This window comes from Kogia breviceps, chromosome 1, assembly GCF_026419965.1.
Source record: "Kogia breviceps isolate mKogBre1 chromosome 1, mKogBre1 haplotype 1, whole genome shotgun sequence".
NCBI lineage: Eukaryota > Metazoa > Chordata > Mammalia > Artiodactyla > Physeteridae > Kogia > Kogia breviceps.
This window is the reverse complement of record NC_081310.1, coordinates 169,908,023-169,935,616: the sequence shown is the minus strand read 5'-3', so window position 1 is coordinate 169,935,616 and position 27,594 is coordinate 169,908,023. Positions and strand designations below refer to the sequence as shown.

Below are 27,594 nucleotides of genomic sequence, written 5' to 3'. Positions count from 1 at the left end.
CTAAAAATCCTCTGTGCTCTGCCTATTCATCCCTGCCTCCCCGCTAATCCTCGGCAACAACTCATCTTTTTATCATTCCCATAGTTTTGCCTTTTCCAAAATGTTATATAGTTGGAATCATATAGTTTATAGCCTTTTCAAATTGGCCTCTTTCACTTAGAAATATGCACTTAAGAGTCTCCCATGTCTTTGCATGGCTTGATTTTATATTCTTTTTGAAAAATGCTCTGTCATAATTCCTCCAGAACTCTTTTAGGTCCCTCAGTACCACTAAGAGAAAGATTCCTAAATTGAAAATAAGGTTGTAGGTACTTTCACTGTAAGCATGTTTGCTGTAGACAGCTTTGCTGCAAGCATTTTCACCACATAACCAATTGACTGTAAGGCAATTTTGCAGTAAAAGATAAAATAATGAAAAATAAAAGAGGGACATTAAAAAGGACAAACACATAAAATGAATAACAGAATTAAAAAGACTTTATCGCAAAATACAAAACATTTGAATACATTTAAAATGTCTGTGGATTCATGACAATACTGTGCAAATAACTGATTTTATTTTGTGAATTGTACCTAAGCGCTTGTCTTCCAAGTCTTCTGTTCATAGTATTTTATACAATTTTTTTCTTGTTGATTTGTCTCATCGTTCAGCATAGCACTTTTTCTTTTTTGCTAAAACTTCTTCCTTTGTTAAGAGAAGTATCAGTTTTCAAATACTAGGAGGCATATTTGTAACTGAGCTCTGTATTGCATTGTGATAGCCTCTATACCATAGTTCGTTCTTGGTATGTAGTCATATGTCCACTGATAGACGTTCCGAAGCTCTATGGGAAATGTGGGTTCAACTCTGCACCTTTGAGACCTCTTTCTCCTCCAAAGTAGTGTGTTTCAAAGTAAGAAACCAACTCTTGGGGCAAATCATCTGTCAGCTCAATAAAGCCATCAATAACATCGCTAACTGGAGGATATGCTAACCAGTTGAAACCAAACTGTCAACCCCAAAACTGTCAACCAGTTGTTTTATCTTTCACAGCAAAATTTCCTTACAGCCATTTGGTTATGCAGTAAAAATGTTTGCAGCAGGTATTTAAGGCAAAGAAGCTTATGGCGAAGATACAGACATGTAAAAATAATTGAGATTGGCTACCATAATTGCTTCCTCACTTAAAGAGAAGAAACTGGCTGTTTGTAGCTTTGTTAAATGATTAAAAAATTGTCTAGTTATTCACAAAATTTGCATTGACAAATATTGAATACTAAGACTAGTGTGATTAAAGCAAAGACTCAGAGAAATTAAATGGCTTGCCTATACAATGGCCAGGTGACACTCACTGCTAAATGGGAGAACTAAATTTCAAACTCTGCTCTTCTGAGTCTTTAAAATTACACAGAAGAAACCATTCTTTTTTTTTTTTTTTTTTTTTTTTTTGGTACGCGAGCCTCCCACCGCTGCGGCTTCTCCCATTGCAGAGCATAGGCTCTGGAGGCTCAGGCCCAGCGGCCATGGCTCACGGGCCCAGCCGCTCCACGGCATGTGGGATCTTCCCGGACCGGGGCACGAACCCGTGTCCCCTGCATCGGCAGGCGGACTCTCAACCACTGCGCCACCAGGGAAGCCCAAGAAACCATTCTTGAAACTCTAGGGCCTGCAAAATGAATGTGCTAAATTTATCCTTGGGAAATTAGTAAACTACATTTGCCATTAGATAGGAAGTATTTTGTGTTACTTTGAAATCCTGTTCTGTTTGAAAACAATTTCATTAATTCCTATTTTGTGTTGATTAAAATTAATTGGTTTGTAAGCTTTGGTCACAAAGAACAAGTGCAAAGATTAATTTAGACTTTTTTTGGCCATGGTGCTTTCTACCTGAGGGAACATAAGAGGCTTTTGTGACCAATTACAGATGCCACTGTTCACACAAATGTGATAGAGCACCCAGAGATAAAATGTCCCCCCTTTCTGAGACAAACTTTCCTGATATCTCATAGGTGTCAATAAAGAGGCCTCTCAAGAAATGGAATGGCTGGGAAGTAGAGTAGGGCAGAGTAGAAAAGTTCAAATTGTAGCTTCTCCAATTTCTGCTTGTTTCTGAGTCAGCAGTTTAGCCTCTTTGAGTCTCATTTTTTCTCCTCTTTAAGATGAGAAGAAGATAGATATTAAACCATATTTCATATGTTTTGTGGCAGGGACTGAGTAAGATAATGTAATGAAGCAATTAGTATAGTACTCAAAACATAGCAATTACTTAGTCACTGGGTTTCTCTGGGCAAGTTACTTTAACATTTCTGAGTTTCAGTTGCCTTATCTGTAAAATCGAGATGACTATGCTCCCTGCCCTGCCTGCTTCTCAAGACTTTAGTGAAATAATATATGTGGAAGCACAGGACTTGTTTTTTTAGGTATCATTAGTTCCTTTTACAGGACATCCTATCAATACAGAGAAACTTTACTGTTCACCGTGTTTTTTAATTCCCCAAAGCATGCTAAGCAAGTTTACAATAGCAGTTTCCAAATGCATTCATAAATGCATTCAAAGTTCATATTAAAGGTACCCTTGATACTTACTTAAAAGCTGGACTTCTGGGACTTCCCTGGTGGTGCAGTGGTTAAGAATCCACCTGCCAATGCAGGGAACACGGGTTCAAGCCCTGGTCCGGGAAGATCCCACATGCTGTGGAGCAGCTAAGCCCGTGCATCACAACTACTGACCCTGCACTCTAGAGCCCGCGAGCCACAACTACTGAAGCCCGAGTGCCTAGAGCCCATGCTCCGCAACAAGAGAAGCCACTGCAATGAGAAGCCTGCGCACCACAACGAAGAGTAGCCCCCACTCGCTGCAACTAGAGAAAGCCCACATGCAGCAAAGAAGACCCAACGCAGCCAAAAATAAATTTTTAAAAAATGCTGGACTTTTAGTAGTAGGTGTTCCAGCCTTTCCCCCAAAGCATTATAAATCCTGAATTCTGCATTATTTATTAGTATTGAGAATAGGATGAAGGAAATGCCATCCCAAGTCAATTAGTTCAACAAGTGGAGCATATACCACATACAGTGGTGCCAAAACGTGTCTTCTGGGAAAACAGTTTATATCCAAGATTGAGTTAGTTAAAGTAAAGTAGAAATAGCTGGATGTAGAGTTAAGGGGCCTTTAAAAAGGCAGTCTATTAAAACAGTGATTTTCAAACTTTGGTGTACATCACATTTAACTGGAGACTGACTCTTGGGCCCCACTTCCAGTTTCTGATTCAGTAGTTCTGGAGTGGAGGCTGAGACTTTGCATTTCTAACATATTCCCAACGATGCTGCTGCTGCTGTGCAGAGACCATATTTGCAACCCATGGTATTGTATCAATCCCCTGCATACTGGTAAAAGTCTAAGAGATGAATTGCATCAAGTATGAGTGTGATTGTGGGGAAATAGAAATGCTCAAGTATGGCTAATGGGAGTGTAAATTGATGTGAACACTTTAAAGAAAAAGCTGATAATGCCAAATAAAGTTAAAACTCACCATATATTGGTCTAAAAAGATGTAGAGTGTAAAAAGTGAGTTGTAGAATGATAAATACAATGTGATGTCATTTATATGTATATATATATATATTTTTTTTAATTAAAAAAATTTATTTATTTTTGGCTGCGTTGCATCTTCATTGCTGCGCGCGGACTTTCTCTAGTTGCGGCAAGCAGGGGCTACTCTTTATTGTGGTGTGCAGGCTTCTCATTGCAGTGGCTTCTCTTGTTACGGAGCACGGGCTCTAGGTGCTCGGGCTTCAGTAGTTGTGGCATGCAGGCTCAGTAGTTGTGGCTCGTGGGCTGAGAGCGCAGGCTCATTAGTTGTGGCGCACGTGCTTAGTTGCTCCGTGGCATGTGGGATCTTCCCAGACCAGGGCTCAAACCCTCGTCCCCTGCATTGGCAGGCTGATTCTTAACCACTGTGCCACCAGGGAAGTCCGTGTGTGTGTGTGTGTGTGTGTGTGTGTGTGTGTGTGTATTTTTTTTTCTTAAAAAGCTTAGGTAAACCGCTTTATTATTTATGGATACATATATAAAAATGGAAAGTAGATTGGAAGGACACCTAAGAAATATATGATAGTGCCCAAAACCCTCAAAGCCACAAGGAACCATTGTCTGAATGGATGGGAATATTGTGCTTCTAACCAAGGAGTGTGATCATTGTGTTCCCGGGGCTCCACAAGTGAAGAAACAGTACGTTGACTCCTCTGGGCAAAATGATTCCACGAACTTGGTATCTGTTGTGAGAAGTCATGTTTTGTAAGCATGTATTCTTTTCACATTTTAAGAGTTGCTCCCTCATTCATATGTCTTGTTGGTTTGGTGAATATCTGTGTTCGCTTTATCTGCCCAAGACAAAGGGTGGTGCTGAGAATGTGCCTTACTCCTATGATACCCTGACTCCTACCTCAGGATTTACTTTTTCCTGACCCAGAGAAGGCTCTGATAGCCCATTCTGTCCCCCAAAATGGTAAGTGGACATGACTCTCTACTTATACCGATACTAATACTTTGTCCTAACCAAGAGGCTATTTCCTTTCAAGGAAAAGCCAGCTATGGAGCCATAAAGCCTGGCTCAAATTCCATTTCTTTCACTTGTTAGCTGTGGGATTTTTGACACGTTGCTTAGCCTTTCTAAGCTTAGTTCCTGATTATTAAGGTCTTTTGTGATCTTTAGGCAAAAATTTTTTTTCCTCTAAACAGCTTTATTGAGGTAAATTAACAAATCATACAGTTCATCCATATAAAGTGTACAGGCAAAAATGTTTTAACAGTCTAAACTTAGTATCTCAATTGGTTTGTATCTGTCTAAATGCATATTTTATCCGAAATAAGATCTCTCTTTTTTTTAACATACTTTCATATGATAGTTTCTAGTACTGCTTCAATGTGACCAACATGTGCTTTGTTTTATAGCTTATTCTTCTCTTTGGAGGAATCCCTTATCTCTGGAGACTCTCTGGGAGGTTCTGTGGCTATGCTGGCTTTGGACCAGAATATGAGGTATGTCATTCATTAGCATATATTTGTCAGTCTTTCTTTTACCTTGGCCAACTTTCTACTAAAGTTAATTTTTTGGCTCCTAGCATTATTAGGCTTCTCTGTTTCTGCAATCCTTGTTGACCTGTTAGCATAATGTAAGTTGCTGTAGCAAACCCCAGAATTTCAATGGCTTATTACAATAGTTTATTTCTTAATCACATAGTAGCCCAGTGTGAGTATTTTGGGTGTCAGCAGGTGACATCCTTTTATGTGGTAAGTCAGAGACCCAGTCTCTTCTTATATGGCTCTGCCATTCCCTAAGTGCCCCTAAGTTCTCTGCATCCAACAGGCAGATGGAATGAGAGGGTGGAGAAAGTACATCCTCTTCTTAACTCCCCTGGCTCCGAAGTGATACCTCCTTTGCATTCACATTTCATTGGTGAGCCAGTTATTTAGTCTCAGATGCAAGAGAGCTGGGTAATGTAGTCTCTGGTAGGCAGCTGCTTCTTGGGAACAACTCTATGAAAGGGGAAGCATGAATTATGTTGAACTCACTCTAAGCAGATACCCTGTGCCACACATGCTTAGCAGAGACTTTCAACAGAGACAGAGAGTATACCTCTTAGAATCTCCACTGAGCTGCTTGAGTTGACTGCCCACTCTTCCAGGAATTCCAGTTATTGGAATCAAAGCCTTCGACCTGAGACTTTCTGCCTATAATGGATGCTGGGACACTGCTTTTGACTTTTTCTTGGAAATTGCAAAGTCTGTTCTCTCCTTCCTGATTGTTTATTTGAAATGATGGGTCTTATCTATACTTGTAGGTACCTTGGGCTTTAATTCAGCTCATCCTGTATCCCTTTTCTGTGTACCGTTTCCTAAAGGAGCCAAACTCTTTAAGACCTCTTCTTCTGTGATATCTCTGTATCTTCATAGACTCTGTCCTGACCTGCTGTACGTGCTGTTACAGTTTAATTGCATGTTCTCTGTATTGTTTCATAAAAAATTTAAGGTGGTTTTGTATAAACATGACTGGCTCCTAGTTTAGTCCCCATCTTCAGCGTCACTTTCTCAGGGAGGCCTTCTCTGGCCACTCTCATCTAAAATAACGTCACTCTGGGCTTCCCTGGTGGCGCAGTGGTTGAGAATCCGCCTGCCGATGCAGGAGACACGGGTTCGTGCCCTGGCCCGGGAAGATCCCACATGCCGCGGAGCAACTAAGCCCGTGAGCCATGGCCGCTAGACCTGCGCGTCCGGAGCCTGTGCTCCGCAACGGGAGAGGCCACAACAGTGAGAGGCCCGCATACCGCAAAAAAAAAAAAAATAAATAAAAAAAATAAATAAATAAAATAAAATAACGTCACTCTGTCGCTCTTCTTTTTTTTTTCTTTCCCCGGCTGAGCCACGTGGCTTGTGGGATCTTAGTTCCTCAACCAGGGATTGAACCCAGGCCCTTGGCAGTGAGAGCGCAGAGTCCTAACCACTGGACTGCTGGGGAATTCCCCCTCTGTCGCTCTTTAGTGAAGCATATCACCTTATTTTGTTTTCTTTATAGAGGCACTTACAACTATTTGCACTTATCTTATTGTTTATTCATTTACTTTTTATCTGTCACCCTGACAAGACTTTGAAACCCCAAGGGGGCAGAGACCTTACATGTTTTCTTCACTGTGACTTGTGCCTAGAACAATGCCAGTCATGGTGTAGGTACTCCATAAGTATTTGTTGAACGAATAAAACCAATTTATATACATACATGCAAAAATATTCCTTACGTTAATGGGACATATTTTATATAATGTTCTGAGACATTATTTTTGTATTTAACAGTGCTTTAGAGATCTCTTCCTGTCTGTTTATATAGATCTTTGTTTTCTTTAATGGCTGCATGGTACTGGCAGTCCTCACTCTGCACAGTTCTGATATAGACACATTTCACTTACCATGTGTTAGTAGGTAACGCCAGTGTCTCAGCAGGTTCAAATTTCAGTTACCACAGTATGTTACATGCATAACTGCATAAAGTGCAAGTTCCCTGCTAGTTCTTCAGTCTACAAATCACTGTGCAAATAACAGATGCTCATGCAGTGACCAATCATGTCACTCTTTTCAAATTCTGCTGGTGACTGGTCACTGCACATCTGCTATTCAATGATTCAGAACGTGCGGTCGTCTTGCCTCCTGGTCTCCCAGCTATAAATCCACATGACATTTTACAAAGATGGATCACTGAAAGAGGGAATTGGCCAACAAAGAAGAAAGTGTAGCAAAGAAATGGAAGATGATAGCACTGGAATTGAAATTCAAATCTAGGAACTTCCCTGGCAGTCCAATGGTTAAGACTCCACGCTTCCACTCAGGGGGCATGGGTTCAATCCCTAGCTGATGTACTAAGATCTTGCATGCTGTGCAGCGCGGCCCAAAAAAAGAAAAAGAAATTCAAATCTAACGTACATGGTACAGAGGAAACAGCTGACCAAATTCCTACCTGAAACAGCTTTGTTGGTTTTTGTTGTTTCATAATGTATGAAGCACTGAAATACCCTTTCCCTGGATCCTCACCAGTACTTATTATATACATGATTTTTAACTTTTGCCAGTCAGGGAAAAAAATGTTATTGTGCTGTTATTTCATACAACTTATTGAATGGAACTTGTTGAATGGAAAAGTCACTTATGAAGCAACATAAGTAAGTAAAAGTGTGTGTGAATATCCATACAGATTTTTAATATAACTAGTGTCCTGGTGATGAACATTTAGATTGGTTCAATCTTCCTCCCTCCCTCCCTCCCTCCCTCTCTGCCTTCCTTCCTTTCTTTCTTCCTCCCCCCGCCTCCCACAGCTCCCTTCCTTCCTGTGTTGGGTCTTCGTTGCTGCGCGCGGGCTTTCTCTAGTTGTGGCGAGCAAGGGCTACTCTTCGTTGCAGTGCATGGGCTTCTCATTGCAGTGGCTTCTCTTGTTGCGGAGCACAGGCTCTAGGTGCTTGGGCTTCAGTAATTGTGGCACACAGGCTTAGTAGTTGTGGCACACAGGCTTAGTTGCTCCGCAGCATGTGGGACCTTCCTGGACCGAGGATCGAACCCGTGTCCCCTGCATTGACAGGTGGACTCTTAACCACTGAGCCACCGGGGAAGTATGGTTCAATTTTTCTTAATTGCATACACTCGTACCCATCCTTGTACACATGTCATTGTGCACATATTCCACATCTATAAGAAGTCTGAAATAGTATATACCAAAATTCCAAAAGTGGTTTTCTCGGGAGAGAACTTTGGCAATTTTTATTTCCTTATTTTTGCTTATCTTTTAAGAAAATTCAGCAATGAGCATCTACTTCTCATATAATTAAAACCAATTTCTTCACTAGAAAAAGAAGAAGAAGAAAACTAAGTGGACCTCAGCTTATCCTTAGGCATAGGCAGTGTGTCTTTTGGCAGGACTTTCTGCTTTCCAAACTACCAACAAGTGGTCTCATAATCAGTGTCCTTATTTTTTGACAGTGATATTTGGCCCAGCCTTTTTCAGCAGGTAATTGACTTAATGACTCAGGATGCTCCAGAGTTCTGTTGCCACATTATGCATATAAGATGGAATGAGTAGGTTCATCTCAGACAAGAGGTGAACTGTGCCATCAGGATGTTTTGGTCTGGATCACTCTGCCCTCATGGCGCAGTACTTTATAATGTTCTGTGTCCTGGAGTCTTTAAGTGTTCACTGATAGGGCTAGAGCCCAGATCTTGTTGCCTTTGAGAAGCTATGAGTCAAAACCCCTTCCCCTCACTGCCCAGTAGATCTTATTCCTAGGATATTTTCTCCTTCCTGAATTAGAATTAGAGATCTTCGGAGGAAAACTCCTGGAAGTTTGTGTGTTCTCCAACTTCTCCTGTGTGACTGTCACAACTCCCTTGTTCATCTAGAATATCTTCCTTAACTCAGTCACCTGTCTAAACTCCAGCTCACAGTTGTCTGTTAGGACTAGAAGGGTCTTAGAGAAGAGTAGTGAAAAGTAGCATTTTGGGGTTGGATTATTAAAATCTTTAAAAGCATAATGAGTTTGCAGTCTTATAGAGCAGTGGTCCCCAACCTTTTTGGCACCAGGGACCGGTTTCGTGGAAGACATTTTTCCATGGATGGGGTCGGGGGACAGTGGGGAATGGTTTCAGGATGATTCAGGAGCATTACATTTTTTTTAAAAAAAATTAATTAATTTAGACTATGTTGGGCCTTCATTGCTGCACGTGGGCTTTCTCTAGTTCTGGCGAGCGGGGGCTACTCTTCGTTGCGGTGAGCAGGCTTCTCATTTTGGTGGCTTCTCTTGTTGCGGAGTACAGGCTCTAGGCACGTGGGCTCAGTAGTTGTGGCTTGTGGGCTCTAGAGCACAGGCTCAGTAGTTGTGGCGTATGGGCTTAGTTGCTCCTTGGCCTGTGGGATCTTCCTGGACCAGGGCTTGAACCCGTGTCCCCTGCATTGGCAGGCGGATTCTTAACCACTGAGGCATATTACATTTATTGTGCACTTTATTTCTATTGTTATTACATTGTAAAATATAATGAAGTAATTATACAAGTCACCATAATGCAGAAACAGTGGGAGTCCTGAGCTTGTTTTCCTGCAACTAGATGGTCCCATCTGGGGGTGACGGGAGACAGTGACACCCGAAGTGTGTTGCTTATGTCCATCTACTCCGTAGTCTCGTTTTGGCTGCTGTCACTTTAGAAAACCCTGCTTCACAAAGACAGGATGTTGGAAGTGGAAGCAGGCTTTTCAGTGCTTTTGTGGCAATCTCAGGATATTCCACCTTGATTTTCATCCAGAACGTATGGAGACTTGAAGTTGTCTTAAACACACTTTTAAGGCCACTGTCATTTACGATCTCAAGCAGTTGATCCTCTTCTAGCACGGACAAAGTTAGTTCACCTGGCTTATTCACAAATGGGTCGCGGATACATTCCTTCCCAGTTCAGGGGTCTTTTGTGGTTGGGAAGTAATGCTCAAACTCGTTTGAAAGCTGAGATAGGTGATCATGCACCAGCTGGGAGAAAGAAGGCCCTCTCTCAGTCTCTTTCAAAATCTCTGCTAATGTTTGAAACATGTCAAAAATCCCAGTGTTCACTTGTCGACCCCATAATTCCAGTTTGGCTCTGAATGCAGCCACTTTATCTGTCGACTTGAACACAGTTGTTGTTCTCCCCTGAAGTGACAGATCGAGTTCGTTGAGCAGGTTGAATATGTCACACAAGTAAGCAAGTTTTGTGACCCATTCTGTGTCAGTGAAATGTGCTGCCAGTGGTGACTGTTTTTCTAAAAGAAATCTCTGGAGCGGCTCTCGTTAACTCAAAAACTCTGGCCAGTGATCTACCTTTAGAAAGCCATCTCACTTCTGTGTATAAGGGAAGACGTGGGACTTCCCTGGTAGGCTAGTGGTTAAGAATCCACCTTCCAATGCAGGGGACGCAGGTTTGCTCCCCGGTCAGGGAACTAAGATCCCACATGCCGTAGGGCAGCTGAACCCTTGTGCTGTGGATCCCGTGTGCCACAACTAGAGAGAAGCCCGCGCACTGCAACTAAGACCCGACTCAGCCAAATAAATAAAGAAAAAATATATATATATTTTTTTTTTATAAAAGAGAAGATGTGTATGCTCTGCATCCATCTCCTCACAGAGCTGCATGAACAGATATGAGTTAAGCACATGTACTTTAAAGTGGTTGATGTGGTTGATAATTTTAATCACATCCTGCAAAATGTTGTTAAGTTCAGGTGACATTTTTCGGCTAGCCAGCAGTTCTCTATGGATGACACAGTGTGTAGACTCACAATCAGAAGCGACCTCTTTGACCCGAGTAGTGAAACCAGAAAGCCATCCAGCCGTGGCAGCCGCTCTGTCCATGCATATATCGACACAAAATGACCAGTTCAGTTTTCCTGATATGTAATTGTTCAAAGACTTGAATAGTTCCGCAGCTCTGGTGCTGGTTGGCAACAAAAGTGCACGTAACATATCCTCATGCACATCCTCCTGAAAAATATATCGCACAAGAGCAAGCACTGTCGCCTTGTTGTCAATATCGGTAGACTCGTCAACCTGGATTGCGTACCATGGTGACTCATTAATCCTCTCTAACAATTGTGCCTCAGTATCCTCTGCTATTTCATCAATTCGTATAGTTATGGTGCTAGCCAAAAGAGGAACACGTGCCATCTTTTGAACTGCAGCCTCTCCTAAAAGTTCATGACAATGTCCTTAGCAGCAGACAGGATCAACTCTTCACCAGTAGTAAAGGACTTCTTAGCTTTAGCAATGCGGTTAGCCACTAAGAATGATGCTCTCAGTGCAGACACATTTGATGAAGTGGTGGCCTTCAATAATTGCTTCTGTTCTTCGTGTTCATGTTTTTTTTCCTTTGAAAAGCTCCAAAGGCTTGTCTTTCAATGCAGGTGCTTGGTCTCCATGTGGCGAAGCAGTTTTGAAGGTTTCATGGCTTCGTTGGATAGCCGGTGGCCACATATTATACAAAGCAGGCTTGGAGAATGTGAATCCCCTGTTGCAATGAACCCGTAATTTAAGTAGGGCTCTTGGTATTTTCTTTTAAATGTAGCTTTCTTTTTGTTGGCAGTCTTAAGAGTCTTCTGCTTTCTCATCACTGGGTCTTTCGCCCTTTTCAAAGAAGCTCTCCAGTGACGTTTGTTTTTTTTTACTCATCCTGGCTAGGGTTAGCTTGTGGGCTTACCAAAACTGTGACTGATGCAAGTGCGCAATGCAGGAAATGCGGATGGAGGTAAATAAAATAATGGGCGGGCCACGTGCAGACTAAAAAGTGTCGGATTCCGACTTAAAGCCTGCCACCAGATGCAGCTGTACAATTGAAGTATATCAACTCACTTGCCACAATAAAGCCTGCCACCAGATACTTGTTGCTTGCCACTCACTGATAGGGTTTTGATATGTCTGCAAGCAATTGATTTATCATGGTCTCTGTGCAGTCAAACCTCTCTGCTAATGATAATCTATATGTGCAGCCGCTCCCCACTGCTAGCATCACTGCCTCAGCTCCACCTCAGATCATCAGGCATTCTATTCTCATAAGGAGTGCACAACCTAGTGCCCTCACATGTGCAGTTCACAGTAGGGTTCGCGCTCCTATGAGAATCTAGTGCCGCAGCTGATCTGAACAGGAGGTGGAGCTCAGGCGGTAATGTGAGCAATGGGGAGCAGCTGTAAATACAGATGAAGCTTCGCTTGCTCCCCCACTGCTCACCTCCTGCTGTGTGGCCTGGTTCCTAACAGGCCACAGGCCAGTACCGGTCTGTGGCCCGGGGGTTGGGGACCCCTGTTATAGAGCCATTACGAGCTTTTAAAGTAGAGAAGTAGAGTTTTAGATTCATCTGGTGTGTATGTAGGATGGATCGAAAGGGGAGGGATTGATATTAGGCAGGGGGACCATTTAAGAGGCTGTTTTACTGTTTAAGGCAAAATAATTTACAACGCTCTTGGAATCTTAGTGTTTTAAGGAGGGAATAAGCCTACTGATTGGGGAATTAGACTTACTGTTCATCTTCTTTAAGAAGAAAAATGATTTATTGATATAATTATTCATTTAAAAATGGTATTTATGCATAAGATAAATGAGATTAAGAAGGAATCAAGTTGTCTTAAATTAATTCAAGGCTCCAGACATAGATGATTTATATGTTAATGTGCAGAAGGAACGTGGATTTATGGCATATGTTGATAAACTAGGGAGAATGGAGAATGTTTCAGAAGACTACAGGTGAGCAAAATCTAGATTTTCAAAAGGAGAAAATGGTAGATTCTGTGCAGAATGCTAAACTTGATAATCAGTGCCTTATCACAATTCTTCAGTGAATTATTAAAGAAGAGATGTATGAAGTTTAAAAAAAAGAGTAGAGGGACTTCCCTGGTGGTCCAGTGGTAGAGAATCCACCTTCCAATGCAGGCGATGCAGGTTCAATCCCTGGTCGGGGAACTAAGATCCCACATCCTGCAGGGCAACTAAGCCCGGGTGCCACAACTACTGAGCCCCCGCACCTCAACTAGAGAGCCTGCATGCCATAAACTACAGAGCCCACGTGCTCTGGAGCCTGTGCCACAACTAGAGAGAGAAAACCCACATGCCACAACTACGGAGAAGCCTGCACACCGCAACTAGAAAGAAGCCCGCATGCCTCAACGAAGAGCCTGCGTGCCACAACTAAGACCCGATGCAGCCAAAAAAAAAAGAATAGAGCCCAGTTATAATCCCAGAGCAGCTTGTGAAGGGCACATGATAAAACATTTTATAGTTAATCTGAAAGACTAAAGACAGAGGAATAGCCAGAAAGATTCTGAATAAGTAAAATAATGAGTGGTAACTTTTAGATATTAAAATGTATCATAAATCTTAAATAGTGTATTGGTACCAGAAACAGGCCTAACTAAGTATATGTAATCTTGGTATATGATTAAGGTGGCATTTCAGATTGGTGAGGAATATATAGGTTATAAATTTTCTTAGGACAACTGAGAAAAAAAATAAATTCCAATTTTATATCCTCCAAGAAAAAGAAAGACTTAAATGAATTGAGTATTTAAATATAGACAAAGATACACTGACAATACTTAAACAAAAAAAAACTATAAATTTTTTAAAACTTTTTATTTGATATTGGAGTATAGCCGATTAACAATGTTGGGATAGTTTCAGGTGCACAGAAAAGGGACTCAGCCATACATATGCATGTATCCATTCTCCCGTAAATTCCGCTCCCATCCAGCCTGCCACATAACACTGAGCAGAGTTCCCTGTGCTGTACAGTAGGTCCTGGTTTTCCATTTTAAATATAGCAGTGTGTACATGTCAATCCCAAACTCCCTGACTATCGCTTACCCCCTTCATTCCCCCTGGTAACCATAAGATCGTTCTCTAAGTCTGTGAGTCTGAAGAAACTATAAATTTTAATATGATCTAGAGTTTTTAATTAATTAATTAATTAATTAAGCTGCATTGGGTCTTCGTTGCTGCGCACGGGCTTTCTCTAGTTGCGGTGAGCGGGGGCTACTCTTCATTGCAGTGCACGGGCTTCTCATTGTGGCGGCTTCTTTTGCTGTGGAGCACAGGCTCTAGGCACACAGGCTTCAGTAGTTGTGGCTCGCGGGCTTTAGAGCACAGGCTCAGTAGTTGTGGCGCACGGGCTTAGTTGTTCCGCGGCATGTGGGATCCTCCCGGACCAGGGCTCGACCCCGTGTCCCCTGCATTGGCAGGCGGATTCTTAACCATTATGCCACCAGGGAAGACCCAAAACAACACTTTAGAAAAAATTGAGTACCTCAACAGAAAAATGGGCAAAGGCAGAAATTTGTATTATTATAAAATACATGAAAAATATAAATCCATACTGACAATCAAAGAAATGTGTTTTAATACAACAATGAAGAATCTAGGAGTTGTGCTTCTTTCTTTGTTTTGGCCTATCATATCATATTGGGTAAAAAACAGTTAAAAGAATCATAGGACAGAATTGTTGAGGGATAGGGAACTATTCTCATGTTGCTGTCAGACTGAAAACTAGTATAGTTTTTCTAGAGGACACCTTGGCAGTGTGTATCAAAAAATCTTTTAAAAGTTTGACACCAGGGCTGCTCTGGTGGAGCAGTGGTTGAGAGTCCGCTTGACGATGCATGGGACATGGGTTCGTGCCCCGGTCCGGGAGGATCCCACATGCCGTGGAGCGGCTGGGCCCGTGAGCCATGGCCGCTGAGCCTGCGTGTCCGGAGCCTGTGCTCCGCAATGGGAGAAGCCACAACAGTGAGAGGCCCGCGTACTGCAAAAAAAAAAAAAAAAAGTTTGACACTAGGCATTTCACTTTTACGAATTTATGGGGAATGTATGAAAGGGGTTCATTGTAGCATTGGAATGAATGCTATAATGGAAATACATGTAATGGAGCCATTAGCAATGAAGAACTAGATCTATATTTATTGATGTAGAAAGATGTTCGTGATATGTTAAATGAGTAAAGCAGGTATTCAAACAATCTATACAATATGGTTGTATGTTTTGAAGATGGGATTCCGATTCAGTAGTTTTGAGGAAGGTCCTGGAATCTACTTTTAAAAAATTTCTCATTTCCCATTTGGGGACAAATGCTGGAATAAACCACCCTGCATGTTGTAGCCAGACAAATCTCCTTTCTTCCTCTTCCCTTCTCCCTCTTCCTATGTTTAGAAACCTAGTGGCTACATCTTTACTGCCAAGTCAAATATGCTTTGGTGGCATACTCACACTTAAAAGAATTCAGTTTTACACTGGGGAGTAAGAGGGAGAGTGATGGTGTGGTGGGAGGGAGAGCAAGGGTCTTATTTGCTTCATTGCCTTCCCCTCCCCACAAGTCCCTTCATACCAATTAGCCCTCATCCTCCACTGTCATAGGAAAAGATATTTGTAAAGAAAAATGAGGCAGTTCTTGGCTTTTGATCTCCTAAGGACCTGTTGTTAAGGCAATTAAAGGAGTTCTAGAGGGTTATTTTCTCTCTTGAATTTTGGCTGTGTTAAAACTTTAGCACACTGCCCCACCTACCCTGGCTCAGCTTTCCTGATGCTCCATTATGTTTCTCTGCCTGGTCCCAACTAGGCCCATCATCTTGTCATCTTTCACTTTTAAGGTACTCTTTTCTTTCTCCTTGCTTTTGCAAATTGTGTGGAATTCCTCCTTGCCTCTTCTGTCCCACTAATTTATCTCTTTCTTCAGAGTAGCATTCCATTTCTCATCAGCGTTGTAAGCCTTTCTTGTATTCACCAGCATATGTGGCTCAATTTAAGCACTTCTAACCATTTTGTCTCTATGACTTCAGTTAACTTTCATATGGTGCCCGTGTAATAAAAGAGGAAGTGTTTTAGTGCCTCCCTGTCCTGCAAATAAACTCTGAGGGTAGCGGTGATGTTTCAGGCCTTGTATGACCTGTAGAATCAAGCACATTGCTTGAGTTATAGTAAGTACTCAGCAAATACTCATTGATTTGTTCCCTAATAATTCACTTGAAGAACGAATTAATATTAAAAAACTGCCTCTTTTTTTCTTGTGTTTAGATCACTCAGTCCTTGGTGTTTCTACTGTTGGCTACACTTTTCAGTGCATTGACTGGTTTGCCGTGGAGTCTTTATAATACTTTTGTGATAGAAGAAAAACATGGTTTCAATCAGCAGGTAAAATAGAGAATGCAAATGTTCTCTTTTGTGCTTTTGTCCTCTGCTGGGAATAATTAAAATGTAATTTGCTATTTTAAAGCATGAATTAATCGAGGGAAAAGGAACTGCAGATATGGTAAAGATCATAGTTTAAAGTCTTGCCATAAACTCTTCTAGCGCTGATGTCTAGTGTTTTTCAGCTAATAACACTTAAATTAGTTTATTTTAAACTATAAAATGCAAGACATTGACTTATTGTCTTAGGCTGCCTGTTGTCATGTAGTCTCACTGCCTTTTAATTTTTTTTTTTTTTTTTTTTTTTTTTGCGGTACGCGGGGCTCTCACTGTTGTGGCCTCTCACGTTGCGGAGCACAGACTCCGGACGCGCAGGCTCAGCGGCCATGGCTCACGGGCCTAGCCAGCCGCTCCGCGTCATGTGGGATCTTCCCGGACCGGGGCACGAATGAACCCGTGTCCCCTGCATCGGCAGGCGGACTCTCAACCACTGCGCCACCAGGGAAGCCCATGCCTTTTAATTTTTAAAATTGCTTTAATAATGTATCCTTTCTATTCACTTATGTGTTATTTTAAAAGCAGTTTCTTAGTTTGTCATGATGACCTTTTATTTTTTCAGACTTTGGGGTTCTTTATGAAAGATGCAATCAAGAAATTTATTGTGACTCAGTGCATTTTATTACCTGTGTCTTCACTTCTACTTTATATTATTAAAATTGGGGGAGACTATTTTTTTATTTATGCCTGGCTGTTCACACTAGTTGTGTCTCTGGTAAGTGAAATCTTTGTTTTGATTTTCTTTTACAAAATGTTCCTTGGTGAGATAACTGTCATTTAATCTTCATTAGCATCTAAATGGTTCTTAAGAAGCAGAAGAAATATAAATAGGTGCTCATATAAATTCCCCTTCTGTTTTCTGCTTTTAGCTATAGAGATGGGAGGGTTGACTCTGACCATAGATTTTCTTCTCCTTATACTGGCTCTTATAGATTCTAGAAGCTAGTTGTTAGTTACCTTTAATGATCCAGTTGTCAAGCAGTTTGGGGCTGTGCATTTGTGGGTTGCCACCAGAATGATGACTAAGTTTGACGATTTGATGACTCTTGACTGAGCTCCAGTGTCTAAAAACCATGGATATTTTGGAGAGAGAATAGATGTAAGCGGGATAAGAAAAAGAAAGCATAAACGTATCTGCTTTATCCTGCCCTCCTTCCCCTTCCTCCTCTCCCCTTTGCCCTCTACCCCTTCTTCTCTGTCCCTTGCCCCCTTCTCCTCCCCATCCCCCTCCCCCTGCCTCTTCCCTTTTCCCCCCACTGCCCCCCTTCTTCCCTCTCTTCCTTCTCCCTCCTTTTTCCTCTCTCCACTTCCCCATTGTTCCGTCTTCACGTCTTCTTTTCCTCTTCTCTTTCCCATATTCCAAACTGCTTCACAGCACAAACACTACAACACAATCAAAATGGTCTGTTAACAGCCCCCAGAAAATACGTCCTATCAGCTCTTCAGCTGCACTGATGATGAGGTTTCTTTTAGTCTGAATTACCATGATGTTCATTGCTTCACCTCCTGATGGTGGGATCATGACTGGAAAATGGGTGCTAGTTGGACTTACAAATATATGTTGTATGGCAAATTGAAGTGACAGGAGAGAGAGCAGAGGAAATGCTCCCAAAATGCTTAAGGAAATGCTGTGTCAACCAGTGTGTATAGTTATGAACTGCAGGTCAGTAATGTTAGCAGGCAAACCAAATAATAGCACACAGTCAAGCTCTAGTAGTTCTTTTTTTAGCAAACACTTATTAAAGTCTATTATGATTACCTTGAAAGACAGAATTCCAAGTTATGATGGGCTTATGAAGTGTCCGAAATCCCCAAGATAGTTTTGAATGGACCATTTGGCTTTTCACTTATTACCATATAGAGACTATTCATTTTGATTTAATTCATCAAACAGATATTGAATGCTGTACTGGTACAATTTCAGGCTGGGAATACCAGAGCAAATAAGATTAGGTCCCTGTTCTCAGGGCTGGGATCACACAGTTTTAATATTGAATCTGTATAGTGAGTAGTTTCTCTTTAAGGACATATTCATAGGTTGTTCTCATATTTGCATTTCAGGTGCTTGTCACCATCTATGCTGATTACATTGCCCCTTTATTTGACAAATTCACACCTCTTCCTGAGGGAGAGCTTAAACAAGAAATTGAAATCATGGCAAAGAGTATTGACTTCCCTTTGACTAAGGTGTATGTTGTTCAAGGTAAGGCTCCCTGGGGTAAGAAGATTTTATTTGATTAGTTTTATTTGGTTAGTTTATTCTTAAAACTTTAATAAAAGAACAAATCAGCTGGTTTGGGGTTTGTTTTGTTTGTTTTTGTTATTTAAAGATTAGGATTTTACATTTTGGCTTTTGAAGATTTATAAGAATTGATGACATAGTCCAGGGATAGAAACTGGTGGCCTGATGCCAAGTCCTGCTCTTGCCTGCAGCTATGTTTGGTTGGCTTTATTATTTTTAATTCTGCACCAAGGCCTTTATCACTCCCTGCTATGTCATGATATTAGACTGATTTATTCACTTCTATTACCTGCCTGGCTCTTATATGTAATTGAGTTGGACTCTTGCTTAGATTCCATTTGGCACTGGTTTGGGGGCTTAAAAACAAAACCAATGTTATTGGCTTTGTCTCCACCAAGAAAACTTCCAGTGTTCTGCAGGACTCTGATTTCACGTGCAGATTACCCAAGATTGGTACCACTTGGTACTTTAGATTAGTTATACTCTGCTTTTCTGATGATTGCTTTTGAAAATTAAGCTATCTATCTGTTAGCTTGTGTAAGACTACTAAAGTCTCAAGGAAACCTACAAAGATGCAAAGAAAAACTGTGTGGTACCATGACTTTCAGAATCTGTAAATTAAAATCCATGTAAATGAATGAGTGTAGTTCTGCCTCTGTCACTTACCAGCTGTGGGATCTTGGACAAGTCACTTTGCATCTCTGGGTTTCAGTTTTGCTTCCTCTGAACTATGGTCTGGCAAATGCTTTCTGTAAAGGGCTAGACAGTAATTATTTTAGGCTTTGCAGGTCACATGGTCTCTGTTACAACTATTCAACTCTGCCATGATAGTATAAAAGCAGCCATAGTAATACATAAAGAAACAAGAATGGCTGTTTCTAATAAAACTTTATTTATAAAAATAAGCAGCAAGTTTGATTTGACCTGCAAGCCATAGTTTGCCCATTCCTTCTCTAAAGTTAAAATCACCATTGAGAAGTAGCTATGGCGGATGAAGTGTAGAAACTGAGAAGTAATTGCAGGGTCCGGGAGGACAGAGATGGTCACAACTGGAAAGAATGAATTAACAGCAACGAGAAGAGTATAGAAATCTCAGGCATTTGGTGGCCAACTAAAGGCACAATTAGAACATGTCTATGGGGAAATAGTAGAAAAAGAAGCCAATTCATACTACTGCTTTGGCCTCTGAGATTACTAGTCTTTTAATAATATTAAACTAGTAGCACAATGATCAGTATAGTAGAACAATCTCTGAGGCACTTTTACTGAAGGGGCAACCTAAGTTGCCGATCACTTATAATCAGAATACGTGAATGCTAATGCTATGACAATAGAGGTAGTCGAGAAGATATGTGATATATACCATCAGTGCTATATGATTTTAGCTGAAATAGTCAGGGAAGGCTTTATGGAGGGTTATAATATGAGCTGGGGCTTTGTGGAAAATCAAGATTTGAGTAGGTGGAGGGTAGCATTTCAGAGGTCAGGCTGTGGAGCCAATAGGCTTGCGTTTAAATTCTAGTTCTAGCACAGATTCCCCGTGTGACTTTGGGCAACTTACCTCTGCTAAACAGAAGTTACTCATCTGTAATGCATGTTTCTGTTGTTGTTAATAATGTTGTCAAAAATATTTTGAGTGAATGAATGTTGTTAATAACAATAACAACACACATGATGGATTTGTAAATTGAAAGGAAAAACCGAGTGAAAAACCAAGAGTCTTGCTCTCAGAAAATATCAGATAGTAAGTACTGCGCAGAGAATTAAACTGATGTGAAGTGATAAAGAATGGCTGAGTAGACACTTTCGATTAGATCATCAGACAAGACATCTCTGAGCAAATGAATTTAAGCTGAGATCTGAAGGAAGGAGCCATCCATGCCAAGATCAGTGGAGAGACCCTCCAGAGCTTTGTATCTTCAAGAAACAGAAAAAAGTCCAGTGTGACTACCACGTGGCAGGGAAGCGTTATGACATGAAATCTGAGACATAGGCAAGAGTCAGACCACATAGGCCTTTGTAAATCAGAGTAAGGAGCTTGGATTTTATTTTAAGTCTAGGGTTAAAGCTATTGAAGGTTTTAGGCAGAAAAGTGACATGGCCTCGTTTGTACTTTTTACCTATTTTAGGTTGCTATATAGAGAATAGATGGTAGGGGAGGCAAGAGTAGAAGCAGGGAGAGCAGTTAGGAGGCCAGTGCTGTTCAGGAGGAGATAAAGTGGCTTAGACTAGAATAGTAGTAATTGATGGAGAGAAGTGGATATACTGGGAATGTGTTTTAGAGGTAGAGTTGATGGAATTTGCCAGTAGATGACATGTAAAGGAATAAGAGAGAAAGAGACATCAAAGATAACAACCTAGATTTTTGGACTAAGCAGTTGGATAAATGGTAGGTTACTGAGATGGGAAAAAACTGGGAGAAGAGCAGGTCTGTGAGTGTTTAAGTTCTGATGGGTGTGTTATATACCTATTGAACATTGTACTAGAGTTCTACAAGCAGTAGTTAGTTGCACGCCAGCCATAGAAACCAACTATGGCTGATTTAACCAGAGAAATTCCTTATTGAAACAATATTTGATAACTCACAAAGTCACCAGGAAAGTTAAGTTTACCAAACTTGGAAAGTGGGCTATCCATCGGGAGACTAGGAACTCAGAATCATCCTGCAGAACCAGTCTGGGGAGGACACTACTAGTGGCTCCTGATGTTGGAGTCAGCAGTGTGTATCCCTAACATCCCTTCCACTAGCACCTGCAGAATTCATTCCTCACTGCCCTGCTTCTTTACTATGTTTTTTGGGTTTTTTTTGTGGTATGCAGGCCTCTCACTGTTGTGGCCTCTCCCGTTGCGGAGCACAGGCTCCGGACGCACAGGCTCAGCGGCCATGGCTCATGGGCCCAGCCGCCCCACGGCATGTGGGATCTTCCCGGACCGGGGCACGACCCGCGTCCCCTGCATCGGCAGGCGGACTCTCAACCACTGCACCACCAGGGAAGCCCTGCCCTGCTTCTTTATGTAATTAGCTGTTTCAGAGTCCCCAGTGGGTGCATCTGATTGACTGAGCCAGGGCACTGGGCTAGCTGCCAGGAGTGCTTGGGGAAGCAGATAGCTAGCTTTTTAGATTTCTCAAATGAGAAGCAGTCTCTCACAAGACTTGCATGATGCGAAATTCCCTAAACTCTGCAAGGGAATTCTAATACTGAGCAGGGAAAAAACTATACTTGAGAATATAAACAACAGATAGGCCATTTAGCCATCCATGTGGAGATGTAAGCCTGTCAAATAAGCAGCTGGATATATAAATCCAGAGTTCGAGCGAGAGGTCAGGGCTAGAAATAGTGATATGGAAGTATCTGTATCTGGCATGTAGATACCTCCTTGGATGAGGGCACTTAGAGAAGAGAAGGGGGCTCAGGTCAGAGTCAGCAGAGGAGGAAGAGCCAGCAAAGGAGGCTGAAGAGGAGAGACCATTGAGGTAGGAAGAAAACCAGGAGAAGATGGTGTTTCTCTTGAGATAGGAGAAGAAAGTGTTTCAAGAAGGGAGTGGTCAATGGTATCAAATGCTGCCAAGAAGTTGATTAAGATAAGACATCATAAACGAAAGATGAAGAGACAGCTGGCCATGCCTTACAATTTCATAGAATGTTTTGGTTTTCAGAGTTCCCAAATACATTACTTCATACCTCAAGTGGCACGATAAATCCATTCAGTAAACAAACATTATTGAATAAATACTACATGCAAGGCATAGTGATACAAAAAGCTTATGGTGTAGTGCAGGGACTCTTAAAACTTTAGTGAGTGTAAGAATTCCCTGGAGAGTTTGTTAAAAGATTCCTCGGCTCCATTCCCAGATATTGGGTGTTTCTAGTATTTACGTCTAACAAGTACCCATAGGTGATTTTGGTGTAGGCATTCTTTGGGCCACACTTTGAGATACTTAGACCAGTGGGCGATACTAAGACATTCATTTTTGTTTTATTTATCTGCCTACTTCCATAGATAACTTCAGGTAGCTTCTAAGAAATATTTTTAAATTAATTTAAAAATTAGAATCAGAGAAAATAGAAATGAGATAGAAGTATAAGATCTAAATACCCAGCTTTCCAGATCCTAAGGTCCTATATTATTGATAAAATTGGACCACATATTTGGCTCTTAACTTACAGGCAACCAAACCAAAAAGTCCTGGCCTCATATCATAAATGGGAAAACAAAGCTTAAAGAAATTAAGAAAGTTTCTTACATTTACACAACTAATACATGGCAGAGCCAAGATTTGAACCTAAAGTCATTCTTAACCACTAAATTCACTGCACATGCTAGAACATAAAATATAAAGAAAATAAAGTATAGAAAATAAAGAAAAATATAAAGAAGAAGATAAAAATCAACCATAGTTCAGCTACTGTTAGCCACTGTTAAAAATTTAGGATTTTTTTTTCAGTCTTTTTAAGATAGTTTTAATTTTTTCTGATTAAATAAGTATACTGACTTTAAAAGCCTTGGAACAGAGAAAAGTATAAGGGAGGGAACAAAAATCCATATTTCTAGAAGCCAGTGATAAACACTTCAATATTTTAATATATTTCTTAATAGGTTTGTGTTTCTGCTTTTCTATTTACATGTACATTTTTTTCATGACAATAATGGAATTTTATATACATGAAGTTTTACATCCTTTTCAGTTATGTTGGTGAGCTTTTTCCTATCTTGTTAAAATATTTCAAAAGTATACATTTTTCTGGCTGCTTAAAATTCCAGTTCATAGCTTTACCATAATTTAATCATTCCATGACTGTTGGATATTTAGGCTTTATTTATTATTGCTATAAAGCTGCAATGAGCATAAATATTTGTTGTCAAGACTGCAAAGAAACAGACACTTTCCACTGCTGGTGGTGGTTTATGTTGATATAATATTCTTCAGGTGTTAAACAATTTGAAATGTTAACGTCCTTTCCAGTAATTCAGTTTCTAAGCGTCTCTCCAAAAAACCCCATACTTTTTAATTATTTTCCATGCTTTGAACTGTCTTTTCCTTAGGATCTAAACGCTCTTCCCACAGCAATGCTTATTTTTATGGCTTCTTCAAGAACAAGCGAATAGTTTTGTTTGACACTCTACTAGAAGAGTATTCTGTACTAAACAAAGACATCCAGGAGGAGTCTGGCATGGAACCCCGCAATGATGGAGAAGGGGACAGTGAAGAAATAAAAGCTAAAGTTAAAGTGAGTTCTTCTCTTCCTAAGAGACCCTGGCTTAGTTTTTATGAACAGTTCCTGTGACAACTCAAAATAACATTAATTTCTATGTAGTGAGTGTTGAATTCAGGGAGACTATCAAATAAAAACACAGTGGCCCCTTTATAACTGTGGTATTTGGGAGAGATTATCACTATCGTTACATGCTAACTACCTTGCAAGCTTTCACAGAATGTACACAAGTATAAGGTAGGAAAATTCTTATGATTATAAGTTGTCTTTAAAACAGGGACTTTATATATAATTCCTGACATGTTTATGATTGAAGAATTCCCACAGGCAAGATAAAAAGGTGATAAACATCTCATTTTTAGCTTAATTGAGATATAGTAACTACAGGCTTTGGCAGTGGAGAGACTTGAATTTGAATCCTGGTTCTGTCATTTAGTAGCTGTGCATTCTTGGGTATACTATGTAACTTGGTCAGTTTTCTTTTGTTTGTTTAATAAATACTTATGAAATGTAAACTCTGTGCTGAGATACTTTCCTTGGCACTAGGAATACAAAAATAAAGAGGCAAACCTTGCTCTTAAGGAGTTTATAGTCTAAAGGGGAGAAAGTCATAGAAGCACAGTACAATATGGTAATTGCTGCAGTGAAGCTATAAATACTGGATGCAGTAAGAGCACAAGAGAAGACGTTTGTTAAATCTGACCTTTTAGTCTGAGAAAGCTTTTTCTGAATCTTCTCCTGGATGAGGTCAGCTAATGCTGATTAGCAAAATCTAAAGTATACCAAGACTAAATGGGGAGGGGAAACACTGATAAGAAAACAGTACATATTTCATCAGAAACAGTCTCCAGTAGTTGTGTGTGTGACGGAATGTACCATTGGCTTTGGTGTCATTCAGAGATGATTTGGGATCTGTGTAACTCTGAGCAAGTAACTTAAGCTCTCTAATCTTTGATTTCTTAACTGAAAGACAGTGCCATCAGGGTTTCTCATCTTGGCACTATTGACATCTTGGCCCGGACAATTTTTCATCATGGGAGGCTATCTTGTGCATCATAAGATGTTTAGCAGCATCTCTGGCCTCTCCCTTTAGATGCCAGTATCAATCCCTCCTTTCCCAACAACTGTGACAATGAAAAATGTCACTAGACATTGCCAGATGTCCCTGGGGTTGGGGGGTGCTGGAAGGAGGGGGCAAGATCACTCCTAGTTGAAAAACACTGGGATAAAGATGCCTACCTTTTAGGGTTGTTAAGATTAAATGAAATAATATATGTTAATAACCTTGTACTCTATGTACTTTAAGTACCAGAAAATAACTATTATCACTGAGCATCTGTTTTGACTCTAAAGAGATGGTCTAATAGAGTGCTTAGCCTGTTATAAATATGTAGATGGAACAAAATTCTGTGAAGGGGTTAAACAGCATTGAATGAAGGTTAACTCCTTTGATGATATTTATTTTTAAGTGGGTTTATCAGATTTCCCCTGCGGTCCAGTGGTTAAGACTCTGTGCTCCAAATTCAAGGGGCAGTGGTTCAATCCCTGGTTGGGGAGCTAAGACCCCACATGCCGCGTGGTGGGGCCAAAAAAAAAAAAGGGAAACAAGTGGGTTTATCCTGTCCAGATATTGGAATAAAAGTCATTTTGGTCTGACCAAGAGTCATAGGATTTTAAGCTAGGAAGAGCTCTTAAGGTCATCTTATAGACAGGAAAACTGAAGTCCAAAAAGAGTAACCAGGTGACAACAGTGGGGAATCATGCAAGTTCAGCAAGTCAACCTGCTGAAGAGGTATCCACATACAGAGTGGATTACTTTATAGCCAAACCTGGGTGTTAGATAGTGGTCTGCTGATTTTAGTAATGAAATAACTGACCTTTAGTATCTGTGAGAACAGTATTCTTTGGCTTAAATCTTAGAAAAGATTAGTCTTTTGAACCATGTTGAATGGAGTTCGAGTTATTTGGTTGGCTTCTTGAAGAGTAGCTGCAAATATTTTAGCATCTATATACAAGTTACATAGTCCTACCCTAGAGAACCTAGAACTAGTAGAGGAGAGTAGATATGTATACAAATAGCCCATAGTTTAAGGCAGAGGGTGGTAAATGAGTGGTTGAAATAGTGTGGCTTTTAGAAATTAAGAAATTAATGCAGATGCTAATGGTCAGACAGGTTTCTTAAGAGAGGATATTTGAACTAGGCAAAATTTTGACTTGGGGTTGGAGCTTTTCAGGTTGAAGATATGGAATGAATAAAGCTATAAAGACAACTACACAATGGCTATTCTGAGACTAATGAATAAATGGATTCTTGTAGAAGGAGATAGAAAGGTAGGCCAGGATCAGTTTGTGAAGTACTTCTTCCTGAAGACATTGAGTGGTTGTTTTCAGTGGCCCGGAAAGTTTAGATTGATTTGGGTAGAAGCCAAAGCTTGTTTTAGGAAGTTTAAAATTTGGTGGCAACACATATGATAGAGCAAAGATTAGAGGCAAGGGGGACTTCTAGGGGCCTATTGCATCAAGATAACCAAGATAAGCATGAAATAAGGGCCTACACTAGAGTAAGAGGTGAGAATAAGTATGGAGTCATAATAAAAGATGGATTTAAAGTACTTGGGTGATTGCTACTATGGGGAGTAAAGGAGAAAGTCAAAGATTGACGCAGAACGCCAGGGCATGTACCACAGGTGAGGTGATTTTAGGTAGCATATCAATATTTGAAATTTGAATGGCTATATGTATTAATGTATATTAGGAAAAAGATAAAACTAGCTTATCATGATTTCATGAAAATTGTCATTTAGGATAAGGTTAAGTTTTTTAAAAAGTGAATTGATTTTTTAAAAGATATTAAATAATCACACAGAGAATACACAGGTGTGGCAGAAGTTTAGGAAATAGTGGTTTATTCAGCACCTGCTACTGAACACCTACTATGTACAACACAGTGGGGGATGCAAAAATGGTTTTAAGTTTGGATCACGTAGAAAGGATGAAGTGTTTCATTTTGAACAGACGTTTAAAGAAGAAAACTAAAGTTATCTGAAATCCCTACTCTTAGAGATAACTACTATTAACATTTTGATGAATATCTTCATACTGGCTATTCACATTTTAAAAGATGTCTAGGAAACTTACTCTCTACAGTTTTATCCTTCAGAAGACAAATTCGATCATTGGAACAACCTGTCTCAAAAGCAGTTTAAGTAAAAGGAAAAATTTTAATATATAAAAGCTGTACTTTTATAGAAGAAAACAAGTATTTCCCCAGCAAGTGCTAGGGTCATGTGAAAGTATTCCCACTTGATAAGTATAATGGAGGACAAGATCCAGAGATGTGGGTTTGGCTTTTCCCCACTACTTATTAGCAAGATGATCTTAAGACATTTTAACCTCTCGGTGTCCTTTATCTCTAAAATGAAGATATTACTTCCCATCTTGTGCAGCTTGGTGTTGTGAGGATCAAATGAATCAGCATATGAATTTTATGAAAAGGAAAGTGCTATAGAAAAGTGAAAGATATGTGGTACTTATTTTTGTTCTTGTATGTGAAATTTGCATGGGAAGAAAAGAAAATCCAGTTTTGTCTAAGAATCTACCACCAATAAACATCTCCTTTCTGCAGAAAGTGCCCCTTATTTAAGCTCTTTTCATTCCATATCTTTGAATGTGACTCCATGCAGTTCTGAATAGCTTCCTAAACCCAGACATTAAACCAAGAGACAAGAGCCTATGTTATCTAATAGAGACCTGCTTGTTTTATAAAAGAATTAATTCATAGTTCATACTGGGAATTAGGTAACTAGTGAAAATAGAAGCCTAAAGACTATGTTACTTTATATAAAATGAGGCTAATGATAGCTGCCTTGTAGTAGTGGAG

The 27,594-nt window shown here is 40.3% G+C and overlaps 1 protein-coding gene across 1 annotated transcript in view; it reads left to right on the top strand.

Annotated features, from left to right (window-relative positions):
• Positions 1-27,594, top strand: part of ZMPSTE24 (zinc metallopeptidase STE24) — a 57,354-nt gene that overhangs the window by 13,260 nt on the left and 16,500 nt on the right. Inside the window, exons 3-7 of the mRNA XM_059044072.2 lie at positions 4,932-5,018; positions 16,086-16,202; positions 16,819-16,971; positions 18,318-18,459; positions 23,545-23,729. Coding sequence (XP_058900055.1) covers positions 4,932-5,018; positions 16,086-16,202; positions 16,819-16,971; positions 18,318-18,459; positions 23,545-23,729 — 684 coding nt within the window. The remainder of the gene's footprint in view (positions 1-4,931; positions 5,019-16,085; positions 16,203-16,818; positions 16,972-18,317; positions 18,460-23,544; positions 23,730-27,594) is intronic.